The 27177-nt window shown below is 36.2% G+C and overlaps 1 protein-coding gene, 1 long non-coding RNA gene and 2 pseudogenes across 3 annotated transcripts; 2 read left to right on the top strand and 2 right to left on the bottom strand.

Annotated features, from left to right (window-relative positions):
• The first annotated feature begins 1754 nt into the window (after positions 1–1754).
• LOC147488266 (uncharacterized) lies at positions 1755–4213 on the top strand (annotated as a pseudogene). The gene is made up of 2 exons (XR_015201880.1): positions 1755–3410; positions 3497–4213. The product of XR_015201880.1 is annotated as an uncharacterized LOC147488266 (transcript).
• Positions 4214–5121: 908 nt separating this feature from the next.
• LOC147488267 (protein FAR1-RELATED SEQUENCE 12-like) lies at positions 5122–6794 on the top strand. Its single transcript, XM_086574328.1, has 5 exons — positions 5122–5255; positions 5315–5665; positions 5894–6128; positions 6216–6545; positions 6624–6794. The coding sequence occupies exons 1-5, from the start codon at positions 5122–5124 to the stop codon at positions 6792–6794; spliced, it is 1221 nt and encodes a 406-aa protein (XP_086430454.1).
• A 6675-nt stretch (positions 6795–13469) lies between these two features.
• Positions 13470–14305, bottom strand: LOC147488268 (G2/mitotic-specific cyclin S13-6 pseudogene; annotated as a pseudogene).
• Positions 14306–17059: 2754 nt separating this feature from the next.
• Positions 17060–18444, bottom strand: LOC147488269 (uncharacterized). Its single transcript, XR_015200854.1, has 3 exons — positions 18305–18444; positions 17260–17320; positions 17060–17175 (listed from the first exon to the last, which is right to left on the bottom strand). It is a non-coding gene; the product is annotated as an uncharacterized LOC147488269 (long non-coding RNA).
• Between the last annotated feature and the right edge of the window lie 8733 nt (positions 18445–27177).

Consider the following 27177-nt stretch of genomic DNA (forward strand, 5'->3'; position numbering starts at 1 on the left):
GTTTTGACTTGGTTATTCTTGTTCATAGCTAGTGAGACGATAGATAATTTGGAGCATGAATAAGGAAACAATAGTTTTATTTTCTTAGTCGTTGTAGTATAGATGAAGTTTGTGAGTACCTTCATCGAAAACTCTCACGAGGTATAACTCGTCCACTAGGGAATTCCTAGTGGTTTAAGGCCTTGTTGCATATGGTCAATGCAATCGCACTCAGCGAAACGAGAGTAGTTAAGAACTCCATTTTGGTCACTTATTATAATTTCTCATCTTTGCTTGAGGACAAGCAAAATGCTGTTTGGGGGTGGTTTGATAAGAGCCCAAAACTGTAGTTTTAACCCCTTAATAATCATACTGTTAGACCAATTATGTGAATAATAAGTAAGAGTTAATACTGATTACGCTGCGTTTTATGCATTTCAGGCTTCAAAGTCCATTATGTGCGTAAAATGTGCCACTTTAGCGAGATAAAGGAGCAAAAGTCAGCCAGAACTTCCGAATGCCATATCTTTGGACTCGGACCTAATGAGGCCTACCTTATGTCAAAACGACCGGCTCGGAAAGAGCTTTGCAATGGTCCAAGCCTTGACCCAACCAGAGGAGCAGAAGTGGACGAAAAGTCTGTGGAAGCCAACTGCAGCTGAAGAGGCCTTTTTGGACTGAAAGAATTGGGTTTTGGGCCTGATTCTCTGGCCCAAAACATGGCTCCAAGCCCATGCACGATTTTTGGATCTGAATGTATAAGAACAAAACCTTAACTCAGTGTTAATGGCAGTTAGGTTAGGTAGATAGCTTAGAATAGAAAGTAGCCATTAAAATAGCTTCTAGATCTAGATTTAATTGTTTTACTTAATTAGTTTCAAATCCTTTATTAGATTAAACCTTTGGATCTTGTTCTTCATTTGATTAGATCAATAAAGTAGTGTCCTTTATCAATTTCGTTTTTGTCATTTACAATTTATTAGATCTAAATTCAATTCTTGTTACCATTCAATTCTTAGTTATTAATTAGATTCCATTATTGTTTAATTAAGTAAATTTCAATGCTTTATATTATGTTTAGTTTAAATTTAAATGGAAATGATTGCGGAATGATTCAAGGCTAAACCTCCATTAGATGGGGTTGAGAAGCCTTGATCTCTAAAGCACGGACGCACATAGTAAAGTCATGTCCCGTGGTCCGCTGTCCGGACACGCCATCGGACGCTGACGCGGACGACGCGGCTCGGACGCGTGTCCGACGCGGTCAATATGGTCAAGACGCAGTCAATGACATTGGACGTAAGTCAAGACGCGGGTCAAACTCAAAATTCAAAACATTTTGAAAACAAATAAGAAAAAAAAAAGGAAAAAGCCCAGTAGCCCACAAAGGAAAAAACCTCATTCTCTGATTCTCACCTCGGACTGGAAATGGCGTGAATGCGTGATTTTGAGAATTCTTCTCTAAAGCCTTTATTTGAATCATCGAACTGACCGAACTAAAAACATAAAAGAATAAAATCTATTATGCCATTTATGCACCATCCACTTGAAGCAGTTTTGCTGAAGCATGTTATCGCTGAATTACAGATCAGCTCACACCCGGCCCTTTGGTAAGAATTCTTCTTACTTGGTAAATTATCTAGTGTTTTACTAATGGCTCAAAACATTTTTTATACATTTTTTTTTTATCTTTTTCAGTTCATCGTGTATTACTGTATTGACTTCTGCTCTCCTTCTTATTCTTAGATGAGTCAAATGAAACTTTGGCTGGAAATTTCTTTCATTTAAAGCAAGTTCTTGGTCTAATTCTCAGAAACACCCAAATCTCGCAACTTCGCAACTTCGCAAGTCTAGCAAGGGCAGTTGTTTCCATTCCACTGAAATGAGTAAACAAGAAAAACCTCCTCTTTGGAAGTATGTTACTGTTTTGGAAAAAATTCCAGGAGGAGGCAATGTCCGTTTCCAATGCAATTTTTGTTCGGTAGTAATTGTCGGGTCGTATCCAAGAGTGAAGGGTCATCTAATGAAAGTTGTTGGTAGTGGGAGTAGATCATGTGCCAAAGTCACTGCTGAGCACTTGGCTGAGATGAAAAAGAGCATTGAAGAGTATGAGCTAAAGCTAAGGAATTTATTACCCAAGCAAGTTCCGTTACCTCCATCTGCTAGTAGAACTCGAAGTTCTTCCTCCTCAGCCTCGACTGCAAGTACTATGGGTGTATTTGAGCCTTTTGAGGCTTCTCTATCAAAACGAAAGAGGGGAACAGGTGAATCACCTATTGAGAAAGCCTATAATATGAAAGCTCGAGATGAATTAACTAGTGTTATTATGGGATGTTCTACTCGTGGTTTACCATTTAATCTTGCAAAGAATCCTTACTATTATCTTCATGCTTCTATGGCGATCGCCAAAGTAAAAATCTTTCGAAGTTATATTCCTCCCGGTACAATGCATTGAGAACTACACTTCTGCAAAGGGAGAGAGCAAATATTGAGAGGTTGTTAGAGCCTATTAAATCTACTTGGAATGATAAGGTGTGTCGTGTTGTTAGTGATGGGTGGATGGGATGCTCAAAGGAGACCAATTATCAACTTCATGGCAACTTCAAATTGGTCCGATGTTCTTGAAAGCGATCAATTGCCAAGGTGTGTATAAAGACAAGCATTTCATAGCTAACTTGATCAAAGAGACGATTCAATCCATTGGACCTCTAAATGTGGTCCAAGTGATTACAGACAATGCCCCCGTGTGTAGGGGTGCTGGCTTGTTAGTGGAGGAAGTATATCCACATATTTTTTGGACTCCTTGTGTAGTGCACACCTTGAACCTTGCGCTAAAGAACATATGTGCAGCAAAGAATACCGAAGCGAACTCAGAAACATATTCGGAGTGTAATTGGATTACCAAAGTTGTTGGAGATGTGATGGTGGTTAAGAACTTCATTATGAACCACTCGATGCGGCTGTCTATGTTTAATGAGTACTCACATTTGAAGTTGCTTTCAGTTCTTGAGACGCTTTGCTTCTAGCATTATTATGCTCAGAAGATTTAAAGTCATAAAGCAAGGCTTGTTGAATATGGTGATTAGTCCCAACTGGGCAAACTATAGGGAGGATGATGTTGGTAAAGCTGCTTTTGTCAAAGAGAAGATATTAGATGATTTGTGGTGGGATAATATTGATTACATACTTGCCTTCACTGAGCCGATGTATGAGATGCTAAGGAAAGCCGACACAGATCAGCCTTGTCTTCATTTGGTGTATGACATGTGGGGTTCAATGATACGGAAGGTGAAGATTGCTATCTATAGCCATGAGAAAAAACTTGATTACGAGAGCTCAGATTTTTATGTAGTTGTCCACCGGATACTAGTGGCTCGATGGACCAAAAGCAGCACACCGCTTCACTGTTTGGCTCACTCCTTGAATCCCAAGTACTGTACAATAACTTCTTCTCATTTCAATATTTGTTATTTAATATATGTTCTTTTTACTAATAAAAAACACTATACTCATATAGGTACTATAGTGCTAAATGGCTCAATGAGTGTCCTACTCGTGTTGCACCACACAAAGACGACGGGATTTCTGCCGAGAGATTAAAGTGTTTTGCAAGATACTTCCCTAATGAAGATGAGCGGAGAAGAGTGAATACGGAGTTTGCTTATTTTTCATGGCTTTGAAGGAGTTTGGAAATAGCTTAATCTATTGAGAATAGAGGATATATGGAACCGAATGTGTGGTGGGTTAGTTATGGCGCTACTACACCCTTGCTCCAAAGCTTAGCTTTAAAGCTAGTTGGACAACCATGTTCCTCTTCATGTTGTGAGAGGAATTGGAGTACTTACTCTTTCATAAACTCTTTGAAGAGGAACAAGATAACACCACAAAGAGGCGAAGACTTGGTATTTGTTCATTCTAATCTTCGCCTCTTATCAAGAAAATCCAAGGAATACAAAGAAGGGGTGACTACCATTTGGGACATTGGGGGAGATACATTTGATAGCTTGGAGGGTGTTGGCATACTTGAAATAGCTGACCTTTCACTTGATGAACCGGAAATGGAGGCAATGCTTTTTACAAACGAGACAACTAGTATTGAGGATGAGCTCAATCGAATTGGAGAAGAAGCGGAAGAGGGAGAAGAAAATTGATCATGTTGTCTTGTGGAATCCTAGGGCTCTTTCTTTACTAATTACTATGTTTCTTGTGGCCTTGTGGGTTTTATTTTGGTTCTTGTTTTGTTAAGGCTTAAGAGTTAAGACTTAAGACTTACGAGAAGTTTGATTAAATACTATATTAATATGTTTGTTTAACTTTGTGGATGTTTATTTTGACTTTTGAGTAATCATGAATTTTATAATACATATAAATTAGTTTATAAATTGTAATGTTCAATTATTAAAATAATAATAAAAATTACATATATTATTTAATTCCAAGCCCGTTTAAAGTCCCTCCCTATTTTTTGAGTTACAGCCGAGTCGCCGTGTCCGTGTCCGCGTCCGTGTCCATGCAACATTGGCCTTGATGAAAGCTTGATTCCATTTAACGTAGAGTCGTCGTAATTTCTATTCCACGCCAGAAATAATTAGTTCACCATGAGAATGGGTTTAATTGTTCACATGCTAGTTATAAATTGGTAGAAATGCCATGTGTAATTAGGGATTAGGAAGAACCGATTGTTCTGTGTAGCACTTCAATTCGGATTACGACGACTCGTCGCTAGTGGATTAAGTTGAGTTAAGGTGGAATCAATCCCCTCTAACTCCTTATCATCGAATCAACGTAGCATTCCCTTAGTATTCGATAACCGACTAGTGCATTTCGGTGGGTAGTTGCATCGTAGTCTAGTCCCTTTTCGTGAAAGCTCTCATTGACTTTAAGTAGAGTATTGAGACTAGAAAACAAGCATACGGAAGGACTAAGAGTGGAACGAATCACTCTACTCCACTATATCTCATAGGATTGAGAGTAGAAAATATCTTTGATAAACAAAGGCTCATAAGTCTAGTTGTTAGTTTACTTATGTTGTGAATTCATCACTCATTTCGTAGGTAGACTAATCATTTTTATCAGTATCAGGATGCGATTGGGTTTAGGAGAAAGCATTGTTGGAACCACCATTATGGTTTGACGAAAAAAATGCCTAAAGACAATGATACTACTGCCGTACTTCACTATTTTAGGCAAAAGAGTGTTGAAAATCCTCAGTTCTACTATACCATTCAATTAGATACAAAAGGAGTTGCAATAAATTTCTTTTGGGTTGATGGAAGGTCCTATGTCCAATATGAGTACTATCTTTTGATACAACATATAGAACTAATGTTTACAGTATACCTTTTGCCCCTTTTACTGGAGTCAACCACCACATGCAGTCTATTCAGTTTGGTTATGCCCTGCTACTTGATGAGACAGAAGAGACATTTGTGTGGTTGTTTCAGACATGTCTTACAGCTATGGGTGGTCGTCCACCAACTTCAATGCTTACTGACCAAGATTTAGCGATGACTGCAGCAATTAGAAGAGTTTTCCCTGCTACTCGACATCGACTTTGTCTTTGGCACATTATGCAAAAAATTTCAGAGAAGTTATCCTTTGTCTACCATAAGCTCGATACATTGCGTTCAGAGCTTACATATATTATTTGGAAGTCATATAGGATTGCTGATTTTGAAAGAAGGTGGTATACACTACTGTTGAAATATGACTTGACTGAAAATACTTGGTTGAGAGAAATATATAAAAATCGTACGACTTGGGTTCTGACTTATCACAATGACATTTTTTTTTGCTGGTATGCATATGACTGGGTGAAATGAATCAATGAATTCTCATTATGATCAATTCGTTAGTTCGACGACTACACTTATGGAATTTGTCCATGGTAACGATCTTTGGAATCGATAGCCAGGAATGAAAGGGAATCTGATTACCGCACCGAACATACTTCTCGCATTGTGGCTAAGGATGCTTTCTTCCTCAAGCATCCAGGTAAAGTTTATACCATTACTGCTTTCAATAAATTCAAGAAACATTTAGAAAAGGCTAAGATGAAATATAGAATTGTTGGAGAAGAGATAGACAAACATGGAACTGGAATTTATACGGTGAAGGCAAGGGACATCAAGCAAACTTCAATTTGGAAAGTGACTTTTAATAGAGGAACCTTGGAGGGTGACTGTGAATGTAAGAATTTTTAGTTCGAAAGATTACTTTGTGCTCACATTTTAAAGCTTTTTCAGCGTTATGACATCGAAGAGATTCCAGATCATTTTATTTTGAAACGGTGGACGCAAAAGGCAAACACATATAGAGCGGTGTTTGATATTGGACTAGTGGCCGGTCATGAAGACCATGAGCCTTTAAGAGTTGCCCATTGTATCAAGGTTGCTACTCAATTAGCTTATGATGCATCGATTAGTGTTGAGACATATGCATATTTTATTCAGAAGATGAGTGAAATGTCTATTGGAGTTTCGGAGCTCAAGGAAACTATCAGCAAAATAGATACAATGAATAATGAAGCACCTCCAGTTGAAGAGTCTATAGTTGATACCTCACAAGTAATTTATTTAGTTTGTTGTTTATCATTATAGTGATAAAAATCTTATTTGATTTTAACTCTTAAATCTTCTTTTCAGCTCTTGGTTTTAAATCCTAACATTTCTCAAAGGAAGGGGAGGAAGAAGAAAGAGGAGAGAATGAAAGACCCTAGGGAGGAAGCCTTAGAGAATTCAAGAAGAATGTGTAAAAGTTGTAATAAGATTGCTAAGCACGACTCCAGAAATTGTCCAGAAAAATTAAAAAAATAAGAGTGTGGAATGACATGCTTGTCGAGTGTGGAAGGACCATTGGGTTCTTACACTCTTGTTTTTTTAGGTGTTTATTTTTCTTTTTTCTTTTTTTTGAATTGTCTGAATTTTAAATTAACTATCCAGTTTTTTGGGAGCTTACAGTGTGGAAGGACCGTTATTTTAAACATGCCTCCACGAACACGAGGAGAATCAAGCACCCAAACCTGAAAAAGAAAATGTAACGAAGTGCCACCAATTCCCATTGTTGACGAACCCGATGAAGAAATCACAAAACCAACAACTCAGTGGACTATGAACATTGAATGTTCATACTTTGTTGGACTATGAACATTCAGTGTTCATAGTTGATGCAGTACAGTTTTCCAATGCATATGTCAAGGGAACTTGGCATATGATGCATATGTCAATGAACTTGGCATATGTTAATGAACTGGAAAAGCGGGCAACAAAGTTGGAAAGACATGGACGCGGCCATATTTGATTGGAAACGACAAAATAAGCATAACCCACAACAAAGCTATGGGCACCACCCTCTCGGGCCCTAAATCCATTGTTTAAGCCTTCAAAATCACGTTTTTGCCATTTTAGGAAAGTTTTGTTTTTGCTATATCGTTTGATAGGAGAGTCCATTTTCGATTTGGTCAGTTAGGTTAGTTCTATTTTGATTAGTAGTTTCTTAATATGTGGTTATCCCAAAACTTTCCATTTTTGGAAAATTTCAAGTTTTGTGGTAATTAGGGTATTTCGCCTATATAAAGGCTGGTAGACGTATTAGGGTTTTCAGTTTTGGTTTGAGTTAATAATATTAAGAGTTACTTCTCTTGTTTCCATTATTTGGTATTCCTTGTGTGTGAATCAACAAACCTTGAAGCCATTAATCCCTGGTATTTCACAAGAAATCAACAGGTTTTAGTGTAGGTTGTGAAAATCTGCAACTTATAAGTTCTTCTCTACATCAATAGTCTTATTGGACTATGAGCAATGAATGTTCATACTCTTGTTAGACTATGAACATTCAGTGTTCATACCATTGAATTATGAACAGTGAATGTTCATACTCTTGTTGGACTATGAACAATGAATGTTCATACTCATGTTGGACAGCCTATACATTGTCGTATATAAACTTTCTTTGTTATAGTGTAGTGCACAGCTTATACAGTGTCGTGCATAGCTTATACATTGTCGTATATAAGCTTTACGAGTAGATATGACATTTGTTGAGGAATAGATCAAACTTGTTTTTGGGCATGCATTACTGCTCTGACATTGTTGTTGGTTTTATACCTAAAACAAACTTGTTCTGACATAAAACATACCCTAATTCTGCTCTGACATTGTTTTTGGTTTTATACCTGAAACAAACTTGTTCTGACATAAAACATACCCTGTAAGATTCAAGAAGAGAAAGATAAAATTAACAAAGCTCTTTCTTATTCCATTAATGGTGTTTACACTGTTCACTCTTTCTCTGTCTGTTTACATGTGAGAAATAGAAAAAGTCAAGTGGGATAAATGAATCTGGTCCTCCTTTATTTCTTTTGTCTCCACTCCTTTTATAGTTGCTCCACATATGTCCATCCAATAGCTTTTTGACATGTGTCCATCTTTGTCTCTTTCCTTTGTACCTGAAATTTATAATGAATATATCGGCCCTTATGCCGATATTGTATCAAAAATTAATGAAATAATGGCGAATATCGATATATACGATATTTGGCTACCACATCGCCCCCTCTCGAAATTTTCAAATTTTATAAGTGAAAATTTGAAGATTTCGAGAAACAATATAAAGTTTTTTTTTTTTTAACTGTTCATCCGATACACTATTCATCCGATACTGTACATCCGCATTTTTCTTATACACTATTCTTTTATCCGATAGTGTGCATCCGCACTCTTCATATACACTATTCATCCGATACATTATTCATCCGATATATCGTTTAATCCGATAGTGTATATCTCAACACTGTTCATCGATATTGTACATCCGATACACTATTCTTTTATTCGATAGTGTGCATCCGCACTCTTCATAGACACTATTCATCCGATACACTATTCATCCAATATATCTTTTTATCCGATACTGTACATCCCAACACTGTTCATCAATACTGTACATCCGATATACTATTCATCCGAGATGGAAATCTTTATAAGCAATTTTTCGAAATTCGAGATGACATTTTCGTAAATAATTTTTCGAAATCCGATATGGCAATTTTTGCAATTAATTTTTTGAAATATGAGATGAAAACTTTTTGAAATCCGAGATAGCATTTTTTTGCAATTAATCTTTTGAAATTCCAAAATATGATTTTTGAGTTTGGATTTTGTCTTTGGCCATACATCGCTCTCGAAAAACATAAGAGACGATGCGTAGAGCACTTACAAGGATTCTTCATAACTCAAAATTTATTGAACTTTAGCTAGGATTTTGCCTTTGGCCATACACCGCTCCCAAAAAACATAAGAGATGATGCGTAGAGCACTCACAAGAATTCTCCACAACTTTTTTCGAAATAAGATTTTTGAATTTTTGAATCCGAAATAGGATTTTGACAATATATATATTTTTTATTTTATTTTATTTTTTATTTTTTATTTTTTATTTTTTATTTTTTTGAATTTGGAATAAAATTTGATTTTGGTAAAATAAATTTATGAATCCAAAAATGAATTTTGACAATTAGAATTTTTGAATTTGAAATAAGATTTGATAAATGAAACTTTGGATAAAAGAAATTTTTTGAACTCTTCAACCAAATCCAACTTATCCAAATCCCCAAGTGATATGTTTATATCGGTATTTTCCCAACCTTAAATCATCAATGAAATCTTATATCGACAATAAATTTTTGTCTCCGAGTGACTTAAATCAGTATCGGCATCCAAGCTAGTGCACCATATCTGCCTCGAAAGACTGTTGTCGGTTACCCAATTTGTCGCCCCCAAGCACTGATTTTATATCCAGTTATCAAATATCGACTGTAGCGATATCAGCCCAAACAATTCCACCATCAAAATATCTTTTTAGCCCAAATGCCCAAAACCGTGACAATGAAACTATATAATAATAGCAAAACTGTGGTATATATGTTTAACGGATACCACGCGTTTTGAACTCCAAGTGATCAATTTCAACACCCATATAAGCTATTGAAATTTTATATTATTTATATAACGTGGTATATAGTTATTCCACTTTTTATATCCGGCTATATATATATTTTTTAATCTCAAATCTTTCAACCGAAGTTCGACATACCCATTATTATCCAATCCAAACATTCCATACCCATTATTATCCAATCCAAACATTCCTCGTCATCGTAGCAGTGAGGTATCTTCCCCAAGTGATTATCTGGTCCATCCATGTGAGCCCATCTCTATATCGGCCTTAAGCATTGACTTCATATCCAGTATCGAAACCATCTCTTACTTCTTCCCTTTTAAAAATCAATCATATTTCTCAAATTCTCAAATAAATTCTTATCTTTTCTTCCTCCAAGAAACAGATGAAGTCAACCTTAGATGTCAAACTCTAAAATTAACAGAAAACCCCAATTCACTAACACCAAATGTATCGGCTTTCATCAAATTCACCAAATATTTATCTGTATCTTATTTTTTCAAACCAACCATCACAGTCCATCCGATATCACAAAAATTTCAAAAACGTGTTAACCCCTTAAACATCATGTACCAAGAAACCTCATAAATCAATTGATAGAATGGAATTGCAATTTGCATAAAATAGTTTGGGGTTGTTTAAATGAAACTGAATTTAAGGAGTTGAATAAACTTATCTCGACAGCTCGATATCGGTTATGAAATAAAGAGGTTGCTACAACATTGATCCCATCTTTGGACTGATGTTGATATCACTATCGGCATCCTTCTTGGTCTTTCTGAACATCAACCATGGCAAGTCGCCCCCAGTATCGGTATCGTCTGAATTTTTTATGTCGTCCCAGGTTTTTAGCTGTATCGGTCTCAAAAGTGGGAATGGGTGCTTGATATCGAACTTAAGTTGTTAGAATTGATTGGTATCGATATTGAAAATGGGTTGTTGACTACGTTCTGTTGGGTTGGTTGGTCTCGATATCGAAAATTTGGTATCGATCTCGATATCGAACTTGGGTGGGGGTTGGTGTCTTGGTATCGAAATTGTGTATCAAAGCTAGGCTGAGGTTGAGGTTGGGTATTGAGATTTTCTGGTCTCAGTATCGACTTTTCTCATGTCACCTCCAGCATCGGTATCGGGGTATCGGGTTGTGGGTATCGCCGTATCTGTATCGAAATTTTCTATACGAATGAAGCTTGTACCAGTGTCAGTCTTCATCAAATATTTCGCCCCCAAGTATTTTAATTGTATCATGATCCTCTGCTTCCTCTAATTGCACATATCCTCTGTCCCTTCTTGGTGATTGTAATCGAACTTTCCTATATTCAGCAGTCCATTAATGATTGGTTTTGATCCTGAATCAGAAATTAAGATGAAAATTTGAATTTCTAAATGTTATATTATCTGAAATTTAATTATTACAGAAGCAATTTCTCTTTCATAAATAGAAATAACAATAAATCAATAATAAAACCAAGAAACTTATCTTGATAGTTCTGTGGATGTCAGTAAGCATCCTCAATCTTGACCTTAGCATCGGTTCTCCATATTGAATATCAGTATCAGCCTAATATTCACTTCCAGTATTTGAAAAGCTTCTTAACCAAGATTCATCATCAATATTCACTTCTAGTATTTGAAAAGCTTTTTAACCAAGATTTATCATCACAGTATTTAACTCCATTAAATCATCATGCTAAATAATTTTCTTCAACAAGCCATCAAAGAAAAATAAATTTAAGATACTTTCATTGTAGAAAGCAAAAAAAAACTCAATTGACCAATCCATCTCTTCTTTATCAAGAACGTAGATTCGAAATCGAAGAAGAAGAAAAGAAAAGTTTTCTTGTCTTCGATGCACAGACGGTGCTAATGCAAGTTTCGAAAAAGATAAAATTAACAAAGTTCTTTCTTATTCCATTAATAGTGTTTGTTCACTCTCTCTCTCTCTTTGTTTACATATGAGAAATAGAAAAAGTCAAGTGAGAGAAATAAATCGGTCCTCCTTTATTTCGTTTGTCTCCACTCTTTTATAGTTGCTCCACATATATCCATATAATAGCTTTTTGACATGTGTTCATCTTTGTCTCTTTCTTTTGTAATTGAAATTTATAATAAATATATCAAACTTTATATCGATATTATATCAGAAATTAATAAAATAATTAATAAAATAATATCGGTATATTTATTATTGTTTCAACTGAATATATCAACATATATTTTATCATTGTCGCAACCTGCTGCTCTTGCAAATTGTCACACAACCAACCTATTGTTAATCTTCTCCATGGACGAAAAATTCATTTAACTTGTGAAACAATATGAGAACTTTCTATCCAAAAGACTCCTTAATAAATTTCTACATTTTCCACCCAAAAATTTGTCAATTGGTTCCCAAATTTGCTATCAAATAATTCAACAATTGATTCTTACGATACATCATTCCAATTGAAAAAAGAAAAACAAGAATACTTCAACAACATGCCAAAAACAAATCAAAAATTGAAAGACAGAAACGCGGTTGGGCAATGAGCTTGAGCGTCAGCAAGCTTGAACTTTTTGTCTCACCACGTCTTCTTCAAGTTTAACTTCATCTTCTTCTTTCCTTTAATACCGTCTTTACGAGTTTAATTTTTGTCTCAGGACGTCTTCTCTAAACGCCAAAGTTTAGAGTTGGGTGATTTTCTTTGAAGAAGAAACCGGCGTTGGCTCGTCTGTAGAGAGAGTGAGTGAGGGCAGAGAGAGAGAAAGAGAATGAGGAAGAACAATCGTCGGGTGTTTTGTTGGGGTTTTTTTTTTTTGTGAATAGAAAGTCAAATGACCATTATCCCCACCCTGATTTCCTTTGATAGATGAGGAATAGATCTGAACGTTGGATGGATTTTGATCTAACAGATGTGATGAGCTGTCAAGATAAGCTGTCAATTGGAGCTGTTAAGATAGCCTCTATATATACTAGCAATCATGCACATGCTCTGTATGTGGTGAAAAAAAATTCTTATGGAAGCTTATGTGACGACTGTCTTTACCTTGGAAAAGTTTATTACTAATGTTAGACAAATAAGCAAAACTGAAGGGAAATCCATTGTACTTGGCACACTGGGAAAGAAAACTCTGGTCATTACAATACCCATGATCCACTTCAATACCTACTACTTCCTTATAGTTATCTAGAGCGCTGGTGTTGCGCCTATCATACTAAAAAGAAAGTGTCACTGATTGCACAAGGACACAAGCTTAACTCTGGTCATTACATAAACAATGACTGGTCATCGACTACAAACGCCATTTATTGGTAAACTAGATCAATTCAAAAGGTATTTAGCCGGTGGCGATGAGAGCAACTGCTACCCCGAAGAGGATGTGTATACTTCTTGCGAATGGCTTGAGCCCGCCCTCACCGGGTCACCGAGTGGAAGTGAGCCAACATCTTGGCAATACCGGTAAGGCGATTAAGAGAAACCAGATGTGATGCTTCGTGAGTTTTATCCCAATTCAAAAGGGGTTTTGTTCAAGGTACAACGCGTCAACATAGACTATCGAGAAGCATCTACCCGTGATGAATAGTACCGTATCAACTCATCTTGCGTCAAGGCCAGCTCTGCCAAGAAGAATATCATGTTCTCCATCTCCTAATCGAACCACAATGCCTTTATATATATCGCACAAGGAAGCTAGACATATGGTGTTGGACCGTTAAAGCTCCATTCAAGCTTTCCCGCATTAGCTTCTCCATTACAAGTATCCGTGCTTTGCCGTAATGCAAACAAAGTCATTAACCTCGGTGCCCAATCTCCTCATATTTGCTTGCTATGAGCATGGCACTCATGCCTATTAACCGCAAAATCTTCCTTGAAACCGATCTCATGGAAAGGTACCGATCAACTATATGAACTGTAAGATATAGAGTTTCGTGCATGAGCTCAAACTTGTTGTGAACTTCAATTAACCATTCCACAAGAATATCCCTCATCTTCTCATTAATTTCATCTTTGAGTATACATGTAAGCGTGAACTCATTTCAATTCTCAACAAAGCTTGTAATATTTGTATATATCCTCTACATAGTCCATACCGCCAAGTGATTATCGACATCTGCTGCATCAATATCGATAATGGCATCCTTTGGCTTATTGGTTATACCACAAGCAGCCTTGCTTCGAAAGCATTTAGAATTGATGTAAGGGTATGAACCTTCTTCTTCTTTGGCTTCTCTAGGCCGCCTACTTAATTTCTGATTTTTCTTCTTCAATATCGATGACGATGATCGGGACTAATCTCAATAACCTTCTCGGGCTTTGGCCTCTCAAAGTAACATTCTTGAGCAACCTTCCGTTATTGCAAAGAACTTCTTTTCCAACAATATGACCATCAACAACTACAACAATTTGTTTCTTATTGTTATTCTCGGTGGATCTCTTTGTGGTTTGGAAATTATCGTGCCGCGAAAATTCCTCGTTCGGGCGAGTAATTGGGTTCACATCAATGCCTCTTCCATCAACACCTCTATTTGTTACATTTATGAGTGCTCGTCGATTATTTCCTTCACCAATTGCACCAGCCTTGTGCGTTCCTCCACCACAATTCGCCCCCTCCTCGGGTTAGTTCCTGAACAAATGTGTCTTGAACCCATTTCTTCGTTTTCTTGTTCTTGAAATTGCTTCAGCACCAAAAATACACCTCCAAAAGTTTAAATCAATGATGATATTAGAATTTGTGGATCGGAACCACCGCCTTCTTCATAACTTGAATTAAGCCACCTTCTTTTCTCTTCTCCACTTCTCTCTTTCTTTCTCTCTCGCAAATAACGGTTCTTGTTCTTTGCGGTTGTTAAATTGAATGAAAGTAATTCAAACAGATGCACTATAAACTAATAATGGTAGATGTGTTTTTAGTACTACTCACTTGCACCATTTGGGAGATGTATACAATTGAATTCCTCTTCATTAGTAACCATTCCCTTTCCAAGCAAGCTTTGAACATCTCATTTTTGCTAATTCCGAACTTAGAAGTTGTTAAAGGCTGCGGGGTGGCTCTTTCTCTTATCAAATGGGGTCTTTGAGTTAGCTCTAGCTTGTGGCCAACATGGAATGATCGGAATGTTTCTGCAAACTCCTTGACAGAAACATAGTGATATGGTTCATCTTTACTGAGGCCTAGTAATGCTAGCTGGTCCTTTCTTGATGTTACCTCGATATAAAAATAATTGAGTCTTTGTCACATCTTGAAACTTTTGGTTTTACATATAATTCCTCTAAGGCTACTTGCAAAATAAGGTACCATGTTGTTCTAGACAATTAAAATAAGTTGAAGATAATTGATTGAGTTTGAAGCATACTTCACCGCAAGAAGTCCGCAACTCCCTTCCGGCAAGACATTTGAATCCCAATGATTCAAAGAACTCAAGAACATTCTCACGAGGACCCCGGTACACAATATGTCCATCGATAGTAGAACAATGTCATCAAAGAGGTCATAAGTTTCAGGTGCCGGCTGAAGAAGAGCAATCATAGCAGTTCCACCAAGAATGTGGACGACTACCGAGTCGCGTTCACAATCTGGAAAGTCGTGAAATTTGTCCGGGCCGTGGGATATCTCATCCATGAAAAATGCTTTTGTTGGTCCCACAAGCATCTCTCCTACATATAACAATCATAGTGTAGATTATTGACCCAAATCGGGGAGTAGCTCATGCTTAATAGTGAAAGAATCCGAAGCAGATTGATTTGTTCTACACGTGGTAACACGTTTCTTCCGCCACCGAGATACCCCTTATCATTACATTTCCCACCATGGTATCGGCACATATATCTAGTCCCAAAATCTGAAGATTTAAGGACGAAATTAATGAGGAAAAACTCGAACACTTGGTGCTTCCAAAACAACCATTTATCGAACAGAAATGCATATAGAACTTGTCCCTCACTTACCTTGAGAAAGTATTCAGTTATAACATTTTCTTTCGACCTTCCAAAGATGCTTTGCTGCTTTCAAGTGGGGTGAGGATGGAAACAAGCATAATGAAAAATGATTCAAACCATTGGATTCTTAAGAAAAAAAGACGAACAACAAAAACAAATAGAAAAGTTCTTCTTGAAGACACCATAAGAAAAGAGCTTAAATATAAAACGTCTCTCCCAAAGAAAAATTTAAGAAACAATCAAACGAGCCTTTGAACAAACAAAAAGAAGAATCGATTTCACCTTCATAACCACATCAATATCCGGTCCGGCTTAATATTAGCCACTTTCTCTCTTCGGGATAACTTTCGGCAAAGATATCGTAAAATAATTCCAATTCAAAAAATGAGAGAACTCTTTTCATATAGAGAAAATATTTTTCATTACTCTATTGCATCACTTGACACAATTATTTAGAAGTTGAAGTTACCATATCGTGATCCAACCCCTTGGCATCTTGCGGAAAATGCTAAGGTTTCTCTCAATCATCATTTCTCCAATGTGGAGATCATCCCGACTTACATAAGCGCGAATTCCTCCATGGAACAAATTCATCCATTCCATGTCCATTGTAGGTTATTCTTCCCGAAACCTCAGAACCACGAGAATGGAAACCAAACTTTGATTCATTTAATGTATCGTGAATTAGCTGCTCACAAAAACTTCCGAAAATCTGCTTACATGTGAACCTCGACTCGTGCAACCACTCTACATGTGAACCTCGACTACATGTGAATCTGCATTGACATTCCCAGCTATGTCCAAAATCTTATTAAAGATTGAAGTGCAAGCATCATATGATTTGATGCAATCATCTCCACCATTTTTCGCTGCAACAACACTTCAAGATTAACCCACAAGTCTAACATAATCATAGTGAAAAGTATAGAAGAAAGCTTTCTATATTCATTCGCAGAGAGATCAGTTTGGATGCTCCCTTCTAAAATCTTTTCATCTCAGATGAACTCAAAAAAATAATAATGAAGTGGTGTCAACGACCAAATCCCGTCGTCATAAATGATGTATCTTGAAATGGACAAACATCTAGGACTTCAAAACACTAAAACTACAATGATGTCTCGTAGTCTGAGAATTGTTATTACTTGGGAGTAGTATTAAGAAAGTGGGGAAGACTTACCACATAGTTCTACTATTTCGCCAAGATTATGGAACCATTCCATTAATACTTGGACTCTTGGATAATTTTCATTTGTAAGGCATAGTCCGTGGAAGCCTTGTCTTGAACTACTGAATCAATAAGTCCATTGCCAATGGCGAATCCCTGTTTGGCCACATAATTTGGTTATGTAGGTCCACGATTGGGAGTGACAACAACAAATTCATAATTAATCAATAAGAGAAGTACCTTCAGATTTATATGAATCCCTTCTTTCTCTTTGTAATCATTTTATTTTGAAGTCATCGGGCTATTTTGGAAATTATTTGCAAATACAAAAAATCGACACCATTATCACCATTAAGAAAAGAGAAGCAGTTCATTGAAAATTAGGACCAAACCTTTAAAACAAAGAACACTCAAAAACATTGGAATGATATATGAGAAAAAACAAAGGTATGTTAAGAGATGAATTTACATGAACTGTGGGCAATAAGATTAAAATTCTCAGTGACAATCTTCATGGTAGACTATAAAAGTGATGGTCGAATTCACTCACCCAATTAATCATCCATCCATCATTAAAGAAAAAACTGATTTTATCGATTTCAAGGAGAGTGGCTTTTTCGTGGGATTTGCAAGCAAAGAATTGGGAAAAAGTTTCAAATCTAGGGAGGCGAGCTCTCTTTTACTGTTTTGCAAAAGAGGTGGGAGACGTAGAGTCGAGATTGAAACGGAAAGGTTTTCGTGAATTTATTAGTGTAAGAGCATCTTCTAGTGTCATATTTGATATCTCCGACTTTAACTGCTTTTCAAGCACCTCTGCCATGTCTTCAATCCTGCCGCCTCATATTGAGAGCACTCTTAACAGAGCGTGCCCAATTCATCGGGTTCAGTAGACATCAAACTAATGAAGAAATAGGAGGAAAAGACGAATGCCCACATCTCAAAACAAAACACTATACACATAGGGTGACATTGTAGATTTAATTTAGTAGTACTCAAGTTCTTAGATCAACAAAATTTCAACAAGTAAGTATAAAACAGAGGAAAAAAGATCAAATGCAAGGAAAAGTGCAACACCAACGTTTCAAACAGCAAATTAGACAATATATATAGACAATTCAAATAAAATAAGAAAAACTCAAAGTGCAAACTAAAATGTATAGGTTGAAAAAATAGTGGAAAGCATATCATAACACATGTATGGCAAGATGCAAAAGAATGTAGCATTTCCCCATGTTTACAATGAACTATATGTAATGAAAAGAAGGAAGATAAAGTATATGCATACCTGAGCAAGGATCCTAATCTTTTCAATCTTTTCCATGACTTGAGGACCAACTTCTCTTTGAAGAACGTCAAATGTTCTATTTGTTTGTTAAGGTTAAGAGACCGGAGGTTAAGTGATTAGAGGTTTTTTTTAATTTAAGAGACAGAGAAGAGAAGGCTATTGATCCTAAGTATTTCAAGAGAGGCAAGAGATAATAAGATTTTTTTTTTACCTACTGTTTGCAAAAAAAAAGGTGGGATACTTAGAGATTGAGAGGGAGACGAAAAGTGAAAGGATTAGTATATTTATGGTAATTTAAGTCTTAATTTATGACTAATAAATATAGGCGTACAATTCATATAGTCATATAGTGCGTGCATTTGGTTTTCGACTTGAATTTACACGAAACTCCTTTGTGAGTGTGTTATAATTTAAGGGTATAAATGGAAATAAAAGTCGAAATAACGGAATAGTCCTTTTTAAAGGCATTGAATATTTTATTTTAATATCTAGTCAAGGGTATTTAGTGGTAGATAAAAGGTTGGTCTAATTTAAAATGTCAGGTTAATTATGGTATACTCAACCTGAATTTACACGAAACTCCTTTGTTAGTGTGTTATAACTTAAGGGTATAAATGGAAATAAAAGTCGAAATGACGGAATAGTCCTTTTTAAAGGCATTGAATATTTTATTTTAATATCTAATCAAGGGTATTTAGTGGTAGATAAAAGGTTGGTCTAATTTAAAAGGTCAGATTAATTATGGTGTACTTTACTAATAGAGATATATATATATTAAAAGGTCGGACTGACTACGTCGACATACGGAATTGACATACGCAATCATACCTACCTACATAATGAACTAAAAGCTGATTTTATAGGGATGTAATCTCCACAACATGGATATCATCTCCACAACATGGATATCATCTCTACAAAAAATCAGCTCCTTTGAACATGTCTAACCCTACCAAAAATTGAGTTCAAATTAGAAATTTATCAGACAATCCAGAATTTTAACACTCTTTTGACAAGACTAGACACATCCGATTGAGCTGATTTTTTGTTGAGATACTATCCATGGTAGGGAGATAATATCTACTAAAAATCAACCCTTAGAGCAATGTACAAGTCCGTTTTTGGATTGTGTATATCAATTCCGTATGTCATTTTTGTATGTCGACGTAGCCAGCCCGTATATATATACGGTTAGGCTAGAGTTCCACTCTTATACTGTCACTCTTATCTCACACTTCTTCTTAACCGTCCGATCTCTTCTCAAGATCTGATGATCTAATTCATTCAAAAACTCTGAAATTTCAAAATTTTGTAATATTTCAAAATCGAAAAAACAAAATAAGCCAAAAACGAGAAATTGGAGAACTCTCTGTCTCAGTGTTGTTCTTCTCCACTCCAGCAACCAAACTTCTGAAACTCTCTCTCTCTCTCTCTTCAATCGGATGATTATCAATTGTTTAATTAAGGCAGCAAGCACTTTCATTATTTAATTTTTTTAATTCATTTGATTTTCGTTTAATTCGTTTGGGTTTTGTTTAATTCGTTTGAACAATTTATATTTTTAATGAAACTAAATATATCAACTTTAGTTTAGCTTTAAACATAGTGATTTGTTCTCACCTTGCACTGGCCTCTTGCACATCTTGAAGAGGTTTAGTGGCAATTTTGGCTGATCATAAAGCTCTTCATAACTTCAACTTCTTATTTTCAAAAAGATTTACAGAGTTTTGTTAGCTTATTTAAGAGTTAGTGAAAAAGTTGACTATAAGTAGACAATTTTGTAGTAGGTTATATGATTGGGATTTGCGTATGGCAGATTCAACTTTCCCAACAATCAGCCCGTTCTAAATTTCTAATGTACCTAACTTCTTGAAAAGTTGTAAAGATTCTTACAATGCAGTTTATTCATTATTGTGCTCAATTTTTCTATATGGTCATCGATGCTGAAATGGAATCATTATTTGGTAACAATAATGAGTAAACTGCTGGATTATCAGTTTGGAACTAGCATATTCGGTGAACTCTATCGAATTCGGTGAACTCTGTCAGAGTTTTGAACTAGCATATTCGATGAACTCTGTCAGAGTTCGGTGAACTAGCATATTCGGTGAACTCTGTCAAAGTTTTGAACTAGCATATTCGGTAAACTCTGTCAGAGTTCGGTGAACTAGCATATTCGGTGAACTCTGTTAGAGTTTTGAACTAGAATATTCAGTGAACTATTGTATATGTCGAGTCGAGTCCTTTTAACATCACATAATTAACATCACATGACGTTGAGTCCTTTTTAAATGAGTAAAAGAAAACTAGATATTCAGTTCAGAGATATTGAGAACGTAAAAAAGATGTATTTTTGGATAATGTTGGGAAATTTAAGTGTTCTGTTTTATATATTGTTAGGGCATAGCATCTGCTGCAACGTTCATGGGTTCGAGCCATATTTCTACGTTAGTTGTCCTCAAGGAATGGGCCCTGATGATGTCTCTCGTTTCCATCACATTGCTCCGGATTATTTGTAGAGTGTTGGCATTCGCTGTAGAGTGTTGGCATTCGCTGCAGAGTGTTGGCATTGAAGCTTTCTTAGATTGAAGAGGATGTCTGCTGAAGAGTGTTGTCAAGGTTGCTCCAAATCCAGTGGACTTGGTGTTAAGTTTTCTTTCCATTAACCTCATTTTTTTTTTCCAATTTTTATTGTGTTATTGTTGTTGGTATTAAGGAAAGTGTATTTTGTGTGTTGCAAATCCAGCTCGATTTTTATAATCCTCAAAGCTCTGGATGAGCGTCATTAGTGTCTTGTGTGGATAGTCTATATAATTCGGCTGTTCAAACTGCTGAAGCTGGATGCAGTTAAGGGAGCTGAATTGCTGAACTTGCAGCAGTTCTGACAAATATATTTCTTTGTTCCACGTAGCTAGGTTATAAATTTTTTTTTTGGAGATAATGAAAAGTTGAAGACAAATATGTATAACCAAGAAAATGGTTAAACCAGTAATGCAAAATGGGATTTTCAGTTTCAATTGGATCACAACTCTATGTCTGTATGATGTATCAAATTGCTTTTAAATGAATTGTGTTGATTGTTCTTTGTTCAACATGACAAAATTTAAAAATCTTCCAACAATGTGTATTTAAAAAGGTAAATGTATGCTCTTGACTACAGAGACAACGAGACATATTGTCACACAGTCAAGTCAGCACTCAACAAAGTTTACACAAAGTCTCGAAATGGCTACACCTTTCGGAAGTTAAAACTGTAGAGTTAGAACTACTATTTTTCACCACATCAGCTTTAAAAACAAAAGGATGTTGCTTTGCTTAATGTCAATGAACCACCGAAAAAGCACTAATGAAAACCCAAGCGGTGGGATTTCATTGTTTTTTTTGCGGTACCTCGTCAAAGCATATTTTACCTAACTACTTGCGAAACCAAAATTTTAAAAGTATGAACCCGCCAAGAAACAACTTGAAAAAGAACTTTAAAACAACATCCTAACCACAAAATTGATCAAAATCTCATACACTACCATTCATTGTTGTTTAAGTCTACAGGAGAAACATGTCATTGAGTTTAGTTACATAATTATTGTCACAAAAAGGCAAAAAGGAAAAGCCTCTATAACATTCGGAAGAGCAGATATTATACCATCTATTTTAGTGTACAAAAGCTCTTGCGAAAGACGAGGTGACATCAACACGTAAACAAATAACTTCGATCTCAAACTACAATCTTCAAAGCTGCAATCATTTAAATTGCAATCTTCAAAACTAAAATCTTCAAAGCTGTCAGAACTGTTGAACTGCTGCAGGCCTTGTGAATGTGCAGGAAAAAAAACTGAACTGACCTTTGCCTTGACAGTATCGACAGTCCACTCTCCCGCTACCTCCACAGATCACACAATGTGGACATATACAATAATTCACAGATCACACAATGTGGACATATACTAAATACAATAATGGATTCCAGCCACAATGAATATTCTAGTTCAAAACTCTAACAGAGTTCACTGAATATGCTAGTTCAAAACTCCGACAAAGTTCACCAAATATTCTAGTTCAAAACTCTGACAGAGTTCACCGAATATGCTAGTTCACCGAACTCTGACAGAGTTCAAAACTCTGCCAGAGTTCACCGAATATGCTAGTTCAAAACTCTGACAGAGTTCACCAAAGTGTGACAAGAGGTGTTAACTATTCTTTGTTCACCTTGAAAAAAGTTTCAACTCTTTGCAGCTTATGCTCCACATTTACAGAGACTACCTAATGTAGAACCTCGACACCACCACAATGACGATAGCTGGGATTCGGGGATTTCTTCCCATATTAATTCTTAAATCAATTAATTCAACCTGAGTATCCTAATTAATTCAACCAACCACAGTTAGAAACTCGAGTTGGAAGTGGCTTTGAGGAGTAACCAACTACCATGGGTTGGAACTAGAACTGGCTCAAGTTCAGGAGAGTTTGGGTTGAGTGCTAAGTCAAATTGATAATCGAAAATCAAACGAATTAAACAAAACTGAAACTGATAATCGATGTTCAAACGAATTAAACAAAACCCAAACGAATTAAACAAAAATCAAACGAATTAAAAAAAATTAAATAATGAAAGTGCTTGCTACCTTAATTAAACAATTGATAATCGTCTGATTGAAGAGAGAGAGAGAGAGAGAGAGTTCCGAGAGAGTTTGGTTATTGGAGGAGGAGTGGAAGAAGAAGAGAGAGAGAGAGAGAGAGAGAGAGAGAGAGAGAGAGAGAGAGAGAGAGAGAGTTCTCCAATTTCGCATTTTTGGCTTATTTCATTTTTTCGATTTTGAAATATTACGAAATTTTGAAATTTCAGAGTTTTTGAGTAAATTAGATCATCAGATCTTGAGAAGAGATCGGACGGTTGAGAAGAAGTGTGATATAAGAGTGGCAGTATAAGAGTGGCACTCTAGCCTAACCGACTAAATATACATATAAAATCTAATCATGCAAACATAGTTCATTCATACGTAGCTATAGATATTAGTATGTGAAAAGATTCTACTCATATATATATATATGAGCAAAGATGGATCACATACGGAAAAACTAAACATGCAATGTAAAATAATATACTACACTAAACGACACATATTTTGCATAATAATTTGATTTTGTCACTACTCAGTGAGATTGTGAATGTCATATAGAGAGCAACTTCACCCCGAAAGGCTTAGAAACAACTTACCCAACTCAGATTTTAACCCTCGTTGGAATGTTCTCCTCTTTCATGACAAAATCAAATTATTGAACAAAATAGTGCACTGATGTATAGATAGATGCTAAGCATGCAACAACGTCCACTGATACGTATATATATTATAAACATGCAAACAATTTTTACGCGTGCTTATATATAGGCTATCATGCAAATAATAATATACAACATGGCAATATTAAGAAACGGGAGTGTGAGGAGTTGAAACCTGAAAATGCCCGTGCTACGCTTATAAATAGCGTCTTCAACAGCCCTGTTCCACGTTCTTATGCTACTGGAACACGATACGAGTATTGCCCCAGGTCCGAGAAGTGAATTGGATAGTCCCCCAAAAAATTCAACCTGATCAGTATTTCATGGACCGCGGGGCGCGTTTGGTACAGTGCAAACTAGGGCACAGGGCGCACTTGGTACTTTTGGTTGATAGGGTTATATACTAAAAGCATTACTTTTGTATTAAATCTAATTCTTTATATTTTGAATGAGAATCATATGGGCAAATGTTATGCATATTATATATGTTATTAGTTATATGCATGTGCCTAATACTTTATGTTGTAGATGATATGGTGTGAACACACAGAAGATCATATCATCAGTACCTTATAAAGTATAAGTAATTGTTCACAACCTAGATGGATTTGGACAAACCATTAGTACGGTTGTAGTATAATCTGGTATTAGTCTATCTTGACTATAGGATTACATTAGTACACTTTGTGTGTATTGAACAGGACCAAGTGAGGTTGTTTCTCCTTATACTAACTATATAGGAGAACAAACGCCTCTGTTATTATGGATGTTTGTCCTCCTAATCCGGATATAATAACGGGTACTTACATGCATTGTACATTGCTTTAAATCATCAATGAGTGAGATTCATTTGTGAATCAACAAACTCGATGGATTGGGTAATGACATTGTATGTAAGGTGTGCTGTTGATTATAGAAGGAATCCGTGTCCCGCAAGAAGTCGGGTTGATGATGTCCCCTTGAGGAGCTCAAAAGATTGTCATGTAAACCCTGTAGGTGGATTTATTCCGACATGACAATGAGGTTGAGTGGTACTACTCAAGGACATAAGAAGTTGATTAATGTAGTTGTCAGTAACTTGACTTAATCAACGGACATTCGATATCTTAAACACGGGGAGATCAACGAGCATATAATATGGAGCCTATAAACGCTGACATGTAATTTGGGATTAGGGCGGTAGTGCAATAATGGCCTTTAGTGGAATAAGTCATTTGTTGACGGACTTGGGCCGTGTGTTCGGGGCGAACATGGGAAGCCCAAGCCCGTCAGGAGGCCCAACCCTAATTTCTTCTTATGGTCCCTGTTGTAGCCTATAAATAGAATACTCTTTCTCTCTGGCCAAAATTCACTATTCACTGGTTTTGAAAAAGAGACAAGAAAAGTAGATCTAAATTCTTTTCTGATCTTGAGAGAAAGAAGGGGGTTGGTAGATCGTTGTCCACACAACATCTAATCTATTCTAAAGGAATACAACAAAAGATCAAGAGGTTGATTTCGGATTTCATAAAGCTTAGATTCTCAGAGTTATCTAAATTGGATTCAAAGGTATGTTTTCCAATCACAAATCGTGGACACCCATTAATTCCGCTGCGCGTGGTGTTCGCGGTTTGTAGAAATAGTCATTCTGGAATAACGGTTCCTACATTGGTATGCATGTAATTATTTTTATTTTTTTTTCCGAGTAGTCTTTTTACTGTACTGGATCGCGAGGCACTCTTTATATAGGGCAATTTAGAGCGCGTGCACGCTCTCAACTATTTGCAGCCAGCTGGAATTTTTCTAGTGAGTTTCCAGTGGTTCAAGTAGTTGGTTGTTCAACTTCATTATGCAACCTAGAAGTGAAAAAAAAAATCGGATCTTGGATCGAGAGGGAAAACATAAAGAAAATTTGAACAAAACACAAAGCAAAATGAAAACCAAAATAGAGGAAGGGGTAGGAGTAGGGGTGTCCTGTCTGTGAGATATTCCAGCTTGTATCACAGCTCCATTGAGTCTTTAGGATGGCAGCAGCGCCAATTGACAATCGTACTTTTGCACGTGTAAAGATCCGGTTTCTCACACACACTCAAATACGGCCGTTCAAATACCTCGCTCACGTGCACGTTTCAATATACTTGGAGTGAGGGTCATTCCAAACCTAAAGTCTAGAACTCAAATTGAAAACCAAACAAAAATTTCTCTAGGAGGAACTTATGTGAGCAAGATTTTACTTTTAATTTTAACCAACTTACTAAGTTACTTGATATGCAAGTACTAACATTAACAAGAGAAATAGAGAGAACTATAAGTGGAGAGTTTTTAGCTCATCTTCCTAAATCAACTTATCATGATATAAGAATGTGAAATATATTAAGTGAAAAACATATTCTACTTTATGTTAGAAATGATTTTTATTATCAACTACAATTTGAAAACACATTACAAGATTAACTTAAACAAAACCAAAAAAAAAATACAAATATGAAAACTTTCAACTCCATAACAAAACTTAACTAAGGAGCAAAAGTTATGTCTTGCCCATCAAGCCTCCTTTCTATAGCAAATGAGAGTGCTCTTTTTCTTTGCATCCACGTAAATTCCAACGCTCCACTACACTCTTAAATGTGGAATCAAGACTTTCTTCTTTTTTTTCTTTTCCATATGACTTTGTGTTACATAATTTGTATCCAATTGTCAAGACTTGCCCCAAAATTTAATTTGTAATTACCTAATCATGCCACCTAATCCCTTTTTACCTAATCAAGCCACCATTTTGGACTTTGTGCCCTAATTAACAAGACTTTGTTCAAGCCACCTCATCAAATATGATGACTTTTGTGCCAAGTTATGTACAAAAGTCTTTCATACAAATTTACGTGTGTTGAAGCTGTATGTCTGAGCTTGGTCACCAATTTCTGTGGGTCCACATAATGGGCCCCTCATGCTTTGACAAGTGGCGGATCCAAAAGTTGACTTTTTACAAAGTCTCACCTATATGTAGAGCTCGTCGCCCTGATCATTCTGATGGTTCAATTTCTGCTATTGGAGTCCAGGTCTAGCAGATACAGGCTTCGGAAATTTGATGCTTTTTCGGCACTTTGATCCTGTTCTAACTTGGAATGGTCTTGTTTGATTCCTTAGGCTTTAGTTGGGCTTCATTTTGGCTTCATGTAGACACCCTATTCTAGGCTTAAATCTCGGCTTTTATCCTCATTTGTACGTTGATTGCTCCAACCTGCAAAAGCACGAAAATACAATTATTTCATGATTATTAAATACATAATTAACAAAAATGCTACGTCTCTATGGGGTTTTATATTACAGTTTTGGGTGCTTATCAGCCACCACCAAAGAGATTTGTGGTGGAGCTAAACTCTTATGCTAGTGAAACCTCGATCCGAGAGGACTTGGTGTTCACTAGGGATTAAAACAATTGATTCGATACTAACTAATAGTCAATCGATTCGCGTGGCGGATTAAATCCCTTCTAATATTTTCTATCATCATTTAATTCACTATTTATCTACTGTTTTCACATCATATTACTCTCACTAGTAAAAGCACAATTCTAATCTAGACTTGCATTCAAGTAGTGTACAACTAGAGTGGTACG

The sequence above is a fragment of the Coptis chinensis genome, chromosome 7 (genome assembly GCF_015680905.1).
Source record: "Coptis chinensis isolate HL-2020 chromosome 7, ASM1568090v1, whole genome shotgun sequence".
NCBI lineage: Eukaryota > Viridiplantae > Streptophyta > Magnoliopsida > Ranunculales > Ranunculaceae > Coptis > Coptis chinensis.